The sequence below is a fragment of the Apaloderma vittatum genome, unplaced genomic scaffold (assembly GCF_000703405.1).
Source record: "Apaloderma vittatum isolate BGI_N311 unplaced genomic scaffold, ASM70340v1 scaffold37122, whole genome shotgun sequence".
Lineage (NCBI taxonomy): Eukaryota > Metazoa > Chordata > Aves > Trogoniformes > Trogonidae > Apaloderma > Apaloderma vittatum.
In genome coordinates this window covers 1-9,820 of record NW_009702577.1, presented here as the reverse complement: position 1 = coordinate 9,820, position 9,820 = coordinate 1, and the positions used below count along the sequence as shown (strand labels likewise).

Here is a 9,820-nt window from a genome sequence, read left to right as displayed (position 1 = left end):
ATGATCTTCAAGGTCTCCTCCAGCTGAAACTGTTCTGTGTTTCTTTGATTTATTTGCTCCAAATTATCATTGCAACAAAAACATTTAAGATATAAGATTGAGTTCTTCTGTTAAATCTTTTAGATTTTTTGGACAGTTTTCACGTTAATTAAATATTTAAGGAATAGGAGTTTCCTGTTTCTCATCTGTTATGAAAAATCACCATAAGATGTTACTCTGTTTAAGGGTAGGTGTGATTGGAAAGAAAAATGAGAAATGAGCCAGCAGAAAAAAATTAAATTGGAAGATAAGAATTGGGAAGGGAAAAAAAAAGTGAGAAACACTTATGAGAGCTAATGCAAACCAACTATTCCTTAGAATTCTGTTAATCATGGTAATTAAATCAAATGTAATGACATATTAGAATACCTAGTGATGATAATAGACTGCTGGCAGGGGAGTAGAGCAGGGACTGAATGCAGAATATTTCTTGTGACCCTGGATCCTGTAGCTGTTGCAGCTTTTCTAGTGTCTTTTTTTCCAGTGGGAACTTGAGATGAATGTAGTCGCTCCTACGCCTTAAATTATGAAAGGATTTCAAATTCTGGTGCTCTTTCATTGCTGATCCCAATTACAATGGTAATGAAATAATCTGTTGGTACTTGAATAGTGGCTTTAATCATGGTCAGGAACACTTTTCTTCTCTTCAATCTAGTGGAATAACCTGAGATGCTCAGTGCTAAGAGAGATGGTAATCAGTGTAAAGTAACTCAGATTTCTCAAAATCAGATTGTGCATTTCGCAAGGGTGTAGAGTACCCAAAATGCAGCAGTGGGTGGATAGACCCAGACACCTGCAGAGGAGTATTTCATGTGCTCCACTGTGTGTCAGACATTTGGGGATGTGGTTTGTGAGTCTTAACCGCCACATGGTTGCTCTGGCTGCTTTCCAAGAATATAGTAGTTGGTAAGAAGTAGAGAAATAAGGAAGTGTTCTTGTCTCTTCTCTTGGAAGTTTTTATATAAGCAGGGATACCTCAAGCACAGGCCAGATTCTGTCATTTTACCGTGCTCAAAATTTCCCTTAGAAGTAGTAATAGTTCCTTCTTTTTTATTTGAGACTTAGAATTATTGGATAAATATTGCTTATGCAATTCTTACTTGTAAAATTTCGTAGGGTAGGAAATTTTTGGTAATTTACTTCTGTTGTAGAAATACGTGAAGTTACTGCTCTTTTAAAAAAAAAAATCAAGTGTGGTTCAAGAAAGTCACTAGCATACAAAATTTGGGTTTTCAAATTGAGGAAGAAAACCTGGTGTTTTACTGGATGTTCAAGTGAAGTCAAATTGAATGCCAGCATGTAGCATAACACTTATTTTTGTACAGTGTTTGATTCAGTATAGTGCTCTCTCTGTAACTAAAAGGTGAGTGTAACTCCTTAAATAAACACTCTGGATTTTTTCCGCCTGCAAAAAACAGAATAAGCATTAATTTTAAGTCATTAATTGTAAGGCAGCAAAAAAAGAGAGTAGCAGATTTTTTTTTTTTCCCCAAGTTTAAAAATGAAGGAGTCTGGTAGCAGTGTCTTGAAATTACTTTGCAGTTATTGCTATTTTCACAAAATTCAGGTGTGCTTATAAGAGCAGGTCAGTGTTTTGTGAAGTGGTATATGAAACAGAGTCCTATGAAGAATCTTATTTCCCTTAAATAACTTCAGCAAATATGCTAGTTTTATGAAGATTTTTTTGGGGGGGGTGGTTCTGGGGAGAAGAGGTCTCTGGAGGAAAGTGGGAGGACACATGTTTTGTGAAGCTTGTGTGCTGGGAACTTGAAGTTAGGTGTTACTTTTTCCAAGTGTTTTAATCTCTAATTCTTGCTTTTCCATCTTTCTCCCAGTAAAACCAGAGAAATTTTATTTTACTGTTGGATGAGAGACACTTAAAAAAGAACAAACATAAGCTTCCCAGCTTGGCTGTATTGATCACTGTCAAGTGAATCGGTGGCTTCTGCAGCCAAGTATAGATCATTTCCTGCAGTGGGGTTTGTTCTGCGGTCCTGTGAGACCACATATGAACTCTGGAATAAAGTCGATGAGTGTAGTTTACTGAAAACCATTGTTTTTATTCAGCTGGAGTCAGAAGATGAGTTACGACCTGGTGCCATTGGGTGACCTCGTCAGCCCTCGGTTGTGCCAGCCCCTTCAGCAAAGATCTCCTGCAGGCTTGGCTCTGAGGAGCTGCCCTCAGGTGTGGGCACAGCGAGCGGTACAAAGGGTGGACAGAGAGTCAAAGAGAGCCAAGAGACAGCGAGAAAGGGAAGGTAGGGATGGAGTTAGGATCCTGAAACTAGAATAAAGACAGGGAGATTGCTCAGAAGAAGAATGAACAGTAGGAAAAATGGAAAAGGTTTTTAAAGGTGAAAATGAGGTGAGAAAAGGCATGCACATCGGAGAAGGAGCCACTTTGTGATACTTGGTGTGCGATGCTGAGGAAGTCTGGGAGCGCAGTAGTTTTTTATGGTCTTGGTGTTTGGACTGGGGATCCTTGGCTAGGAGGGTGTGGAAAATCGGTTGTTTAGTGTCAGCACTAAACAAGGGAGGAAAAAAGATACCTGGCTTTCAGTATCATTTTGTTCTTAGTAAGTTAAACTACAAAGGAACCTACTTGTTCTCTCCAAAACTCTTCAAGGCCTGGCCAGTTGTGAAGTAAGAATTAGGCTGATAAGAAATTTGGAACAAGTATTTAATTCTGCTACAAATTCCTGGTGTAGATGTGGCTAGTATCAAGTTACTGTTGTAACGTTCTTTTATTCTTGAATTAATTCATCAGCAAAACTCGCATTAATGTAAACCTATAGCTTTCAAATGTGCGAGCTCTGCAGACCAAAGCAACATTCCTAATTTTATCATAGCAAACACCTGCATTGGCAGTGTCTAAAACCCTTTTTTTACAGCAGTCTCCCAAAATGGACATAGATGACAAAGCACTTCTTAAAATGCAGTTTTATTGCATTGTGTTGTGAAACAGGGATCTAAGACATTGTTTTTTATTAGGAAAAAAATGCTAAGATAAGCCATATACCCTGGATATTTTTGGAAATATTTCGTTACAGACTTGGAATTTAAGCTATGATAATACTGGTGATATATTTGGCAATAAAAGCTCATTGCATCTGTTCTCACCACAGGAGGGGAGACTACATCCTGGTTAGATGTCATATGACTAATAGAATTTTTACAAATGAGTTTTTAATTGCTGTTTCTAAATACTTTTCCATGATGGTGTGCAGTGCAATAACGGTTTCCTGGTTAAGCTTGTGGTTTATGTGCATTGTTTCTTGGTTATGCTTATGTTAATTTAAGATTAAAGGGTGGCTAAAACATGCTTATCTGCTAAGAGGAAAAGGATATTTATTCTCTGGTTCTTTCTTCTGGTTTCTTAATTCCAAGTATCCACCACAGGTAAGAAGTTTGAGCAGCTGCAAAGCAGGGAGCAGTTATTAGCCTGAGACCTAGGATAAGCACAGATTTCCAGTTATGTTCCAGTGGTGTTTCTCCAGAGCCACTTTATTCTCATAGACACCTTCCTCTGACCCCCGCGAAAAACACTGCAATACGTGGCAGCCCAACCTGAATGCAGCCCCTTTCCAGCCAGCCTGGAAGGTTGCCTGTGCACCTGCCTTCATCCCAAATGGCCTCTCTTCTAAAAAACTCCGTTTTCTTTTATGATCCTGTCCCATGTCCCTGGGCTGTATGATTAGGAGGCTATAGGTTTTATGAGGATGAGATGTAGACGGTCTCTTTCAAGTAGATGTTGTTCTTTCTGCCAAAATTTAGTGCTTAAATCAGAACCTAGGCTTAGTGGGCAGGGATGTTTCTGCAGCCTGGGAAGTGGATCAGGTTGAAATGTTCTCCTTTTTAAAAAAAAACCAAACAGCAAAGTTTCTTACCTGTCTGATGAAAAAGTACAATTAAAAAAAATAAAAAAATGATACTTCAGAGATGTATCACTGCAGAAAAAAAGAGTAATGTTGTGTTACAGATTACTTTAGCATTAGGTTACATCCTTTTTCAATTTTTTTCTCTCTCTTTTGTAGCATTTTATTGTCATGTCCACAGCACCAAAGAATATTTTGTTTCTCAACTTGAACACTGTCTATTAATACCTTGGGTTTATTCTTGCATACTTTTGCATATGCAAGTGTATGCATGCTTCTTAATACAGCTGTGCTCTCTTCCTGCATTGGGAAAGCGAATTCAGGGTGAAGGGCGTTAGTAATCTGTTGAGCATTCAGAAATCTCTGCGTGAGGTCAATGAGCAGGGATGCACTGGGAATGTGGGGAAGGGCTATCTGGGATCTGGTACAGCAGCAGCTTCTTTGCCAAGTAGTTTTTATAGGCAATTATTAGCAGGTCTTTTGAGGTTTGGATGTTTGGGGGTTTTGGTTTTTTTTTCCCATGCTTAGTGAGTTAGCTGTCAGTTAGGAGGAGCTCTCTCTTCCGTGGAAATGTTGAGGTATTTGTTGCTAAAAGTAGCACAGTTATTTCTGAGGAATTATAAATGTTAGGAGCACTTGTGTTTGCTGTTGTTATGGGCTTTTATGTGTTTGCATGGCCCTGCCAACCAAACTTAAGTGTCTCTGTGGTGTTTATTGATTGTTGTAAAATACTTCCTACAGAGTAAACTGGAAAAGAGATGTTAAGTTGGTTATGTTAAGTTGGTTAGCTTGAGATACCCCATAATGTCCTCAACAGCATTCAGTTGTCCTCTGACTTACCTAAGAATTCTCCAATGCAAGTCTTCATGTGCCACAAGTGCCAATGAGTGTAGATTTCAGTGAGTGGTGCTTATGTGCTTATCCTGGGGACAGTCCCCGAAGTTGGCATGGTGACAGCAAAATGATGGCCAGTGAGGCAGCTGCTGTGTTGGAAAAGACTGTGAGAAATCCTGGTGGCTGTGGAGGAGCTACAAGTGAAATGGTGGCAGCTCAGCGGCAGCATCAGTGTTACCCTTCGCTCCAGGAAGAACTTGGAAGTTGACCTCTCCACCCAACAAACAGTAGTCTGCTTGTCTTTTACATCCTAAAAATGTAATAGTATTTACATCTATACTGGTATTGTGGTCACCAGCTGAAGGATGCTGGTGAGGAGTGTGGATGCTTATCTGTCAACTGCGTGAGATTTCAGTACCCCAAATATTAGATGCTTCCTGGCATTCAAGGAGGAAATCAGTGTGAGCTTAGCTGCAGTGTGCAGACGATGATGTCAGGCATCCACCCACTGCTGGGAGAGGTGAGACCAGGAGATGCTTTTCTTTTTGGTCAGTCAGTCTGTCTTCCCTTTCTCCCCCTCCATTCTCACACAGTAGTAATAAAGTCCTTAAAAGGTCTGATCTTTGGGTCTTGTAGCTATTAGGGACATAAGAAGGGGAAGAATGGTTGCTAAGAAAACCTCTGTGAAGGTAAGCTATGAAAAAGCCAAACCAGACTTTCTTATGTTTCCTAGGCACGTGCCAAGACAGCTAAAGCAGAATCTTTTGCATTGTAAGGAAAAGCCCATTCACCACAGACATCTCAACACCTTGAGGTGTCCTCATTCTTCAGGTGTTGCACAACCAGACACATTGCTTTTACCATATTGGGCAAAACCATTGTTTGTGTTGTTTTGAGTCTCCGAGATGGGGGGCTCTGACCGGTCACTGTTTTGGCATCCCCAGCAGTGCAATGCATGCATGGATGATCAGATCACCCAGAGGAAGAGGAGAGTTTACTGACATCCTTATCCACATTCCAGGGCTTCCCTTTCATCTCCTCATCTGCACCACGGCCTGCAAGAAAGAGAGAGGGTGATTAATGTGTCCACTTGTGGGCACAAAGCTTGAGGGGCTCCTGCTGCTTGCATCCCCTGTGTGCGCTGTGAATTCCTCTGAGCTTGGCTGTGTGAGGTACCTGTAGGGCCACAGGGAAGCAGGTGGCACAGCTAAGGAGCGTTACAGTGGTTTGGTTCTTGGGCTAAGGACTTGAGGTTTTTTCCTCTGTTACAGTCAAGAATATGCATTCATGTTATGTGGCCTGCCTGCGCTAGTGAAATATAAGTGACAAAAAGCAAATGCAGTGAATGGTCATCTCGGTGCTCTATGTTGGTTTATATCGCCTAAGGAAAGAACCTAAGATTTTATTATTTTTTGTGTGCTTCTTGGGAAGAGGGGGGAGGACATCTTTAGTCAAACTTGGAAAATTCCTTTGGATGATGGCAGTAAGTCTCACAGCTTTTATATGAAACCCATCATCTGATTAATGTGGTGTCTTTTATTTGTTTCAAAGAGGCCGCTTGACTTGTAAGTAGATGCTTGCAAACAATTACAATTTCACGGAGTGGTCCCTCTTAAATAGAGGGAGTTTGTTGTTCATTTGTTTCTGAAGAGTGATGATGCTTTACTGTGTTCATTCTTAAGTGCAGAGTTCAGTGCATCTGGTTCTTTTATATCCTATTTAAACAATTACATGTTGATCAAGCTGTGTGTGTATGTGCATGCTATGTAGATAAGTGACCTAATGATACAGATATAATTAAAATTCTTGAAAGTGGTTATTTTGATAACATTTGATTTCCTTAGTCTTATTTAAAGTTCAAACAGATTATACAGTTGAGTTGGTTTTTTTAAAAATCCATTTTTATTTGTTCTAAAATTATAAATAAGTCATAAATACCATCTCTCAAATATTTTAAAAGTGTAAGTTATACAAAAAGCTTTCTGGCTTCTGAAAATATTTTTTGGTTGAATACACATTAAATAAGTTTATATTCCAAGTAGTACCATAAGAAACGAAGTAAAATACGTCCTTTGTTTAAATTATTACTAAATATCAAAAATATAAATAGGAGGCATTAGAAACAAATAAATATTTTTAAATACAATAAATAGGTTCCCAGAAGGAAATGAGAATGTGTATAAATGCAAATCATTGTTACTATTCGTGGTTCTTAAAACAGAACAACACTGTCATCTGCCACATGACAGATTTGTAACAAAGGATTATGCCTGAATTAAAACATTCAGACACTGAAACTCCTGGTGTGTTTTAAATAGCGAATGGCCCTCACGGTGTTCTCCATAAACGAAGTAAAGCCTCGGAGGATGAGGTGGGTGGTGATATTCGCTATCCAGTTCTTTTTGGACCTCAGCTTTGCGCGGAGGGATTCCTGGGTAGCTGAATCTGGGATGATCACTTCATCGGGATTGATCACCTGTGAAAAAGACAATATCAGGGTGCCTCGGTTAAAACATTGTAATTGAGCTTGTTGGAGAGCTTTGGGTTTTGTGTGTAGCGCGTTCCTGATCGGCTGCATATCCACCCTTCCTACACTGCAGACGACAGACCTGCCCAGGACCTGTGCTTCCCTGCAGCCCTGCTCCTGCAGTCAGGTTGATGCCTGCTATGACAACTGTGGAAGAATCAGAGGGTCCTGTCTGAGCTCCGCTGTTTGAATGCAAGGTCTGCTGACCAGATCGCTGCGCCTCTCCTGCTGTGCGCCAGCTGCATGCTTAGTGGAGAAGATGATTAATTTCTCCTACACCCTGAGTCAAAAGTTAATTAGATGGCATTGGAATTACTCTCACGTTTTGTAGTAAATTAACAGTTTCCAAAGACATCAAACTTGTTTCGCTCCTGAATTCTTACTTTCCAGGCATGTGAGAGGCTGTGTGCCAACTTGCACTGATGGGTGGGACTGAACTGCAAGGTGAGTAAAAGGAGTTATGTACCAAATGCTGGCTGACAGCGCTGGTACCCAGATACCTTTTAAGAACTTGTCCCATTTGGGTAAGAGCTACTCATGCAAATCATGCAGTGGTTTTAGGTGACTTGGGGTCTAGAAGTCTACAAAATACCTGCTTCATCCTGGTTTTAGAATCTCTCCTACTCTTTAAGAAGATACAAACTTCTACAGCATTCAACAAGGAGTTTGTATCTCGATATCGGGTATTGTGCTGATGGATCTACCAAACCACAAGTGGCAGGTTCTGTTCTTGCCCTGCTTGTCTGAAATAGCAGATAAGACTTCTCAGGTAAAGAAAAATTTCCAACCTGGAAATAAAGACTTTCTCAAAAACTTGGTTTCTATAAGTATAGATTTTGCTTTTGATCACCATGTTTAATTCTGCCTGTTCCAATTACCTTCATCCTACTAATTTACAAAAAAAAAAAAAAAGCTAATGTCCCCCAGTTCTGAAACAAACTTTCTGCAAACTAATATATCAAGTGATCAGTTGCCATCTTATGACAGGACTATTATTCTTAGCTAGCACAGCGTGAAAAAAGCAGTTCAGCACCCTTTCACTTGAAGCATGATGGACATAAATAAATATGTTAGGAAAGGTATGGTGAGCACACAATGGGCTCTTTGGATGCCAATAAACACTTTGAGGGAAGTAATGCCCTGACATTTCTGCAGTCCTTACTCACCTGGGTGGCTCTTACTCAGGCAAATAGCTTGTCTGATGGCAAAGAAAGTATTTGCCTTAAGGGTTATTAACATGAGTAAGAACTGCAGGAATGAAGTGAATTTTTCAAGTGATCTTTCAAAGTTCTTCAAAACACAGAAGTGACTGTAGAAAATGAGTAACATTTACTTTACTAAGGAAAAGAGAATCAGGTATTTGTAAAATCATGACCATTACAAATGTGCAAAATGTGCTTTTTCAATAGCAACAGCTTTTATGTAGTCAAGTTACTACTTTGCGTTCTGAATTCTGTCTTGTTTTTTAAGCTCCTGATATATCAATATACCATACAGCTTGGCTTGAAAGTTTGTTTCAGATAGTTTTAAAGATAATATTAACATTGTAAAAGTCTTATTTGCTTTTATTTATGTGGGTTGTTTTTTTCTTTAAAAAAAAGTTACTTATTTCTGCTTATCAGGGGTTGTGGCATTAAAAGGCTTGGACTGAACTGTAGTTCCACAGTTGGGAACAGGCTCCCTGAGAAATCGTATTTCTATCAGCCAGGCAGCGTTACTATATTTGTTCTTAAAACAATGAAGCATTTAATTGTTGGTTTGGAAATCAGGAATAACAATAGAAAGTGGGAAGAAGAGTTGTTTCTTTAAGAACAGAAAACAAAGCCTTGTAAAACCATAAGTATCTGAGCATAAGGAACCATCACCTGTTTTTACTGAGAGAAATGAAAGTGGGAAATGTTCAGCTGAATAGAAACAGGATGCTGTGTGACTACACATCAGTGCTAAGCCATAACGATTATTGGAGTGAATTTAAAACCAACTCACCATCTGTTTTATAGTGTATGCCAGGTGCTTTGTACTATGGCACAGCAATTCAACGTTTTGCTTTTCACTAGTAAAAGTTTCTTGTATGTATTCAAGGTACGTCTGAAACGTATAAAGCCCGCTGGAGATTTTCTTCAGGCATTTATCCTGAAAGAGAGAAAGGCGAGAAAGTCACTTACAGGTCAGAAATGCCTCCATCGCAATGTGGCGCGTACGGTGCAGGTAAGCAGGTGATGCTTATATAGAGCATGGAGGTCTGTGCCGCTGGAGCCGGCACAAATCTTTAGGTCAACCTCGACCCTTTTTTGTTTTGGAGCAGGCAAAAACTGTGGCAGGTCTACAGGCTTGGACCAGAAATGGGAGCGGTTCCTTGCCTCATCGAAGCCGGCGAGCAGACACCCATCTTTCTCCGTCATCTTGGGGAGGTCGAGGTTGTTCCGGACGAGCATTTCCATGCTGTTCTCGCAGATGGTAAACTTCTCGCACACCTGTCGGGGGAGAGAGAGACACCGAGAGGTTACCTCCACCTTGGCCGGAGGCAGCCGCGTGTTCCCCGGGG

At 40.1% G+C, this 9,820-nt stretch overlaps 1 protein-coding gene across 1 annotated transcript; it reads right to left on the bottom strand.

The window, feature by feature from the left end:
* Window positions 1-6,969: 6,969 nt before the first annotated feature.
* IL6 (interleukin 6) lies at window positions 6,970-9,758 on the bottom strand (the record flags this gene model as incomplete). The annotated part of the gene is made up of 3 exons (XM_009864295.1): window positions 6,970-7,224; window positions 9,262-9,408; window positions 9,636-9,758. Coding segments are annotated over 3 exons (462 nt in total), but the record flags the coding sequence as incomplete, so codon positions are not given.
* Between the last annotated feature and the right edge of the window lie 62 nt (window positions 9,759-9,820).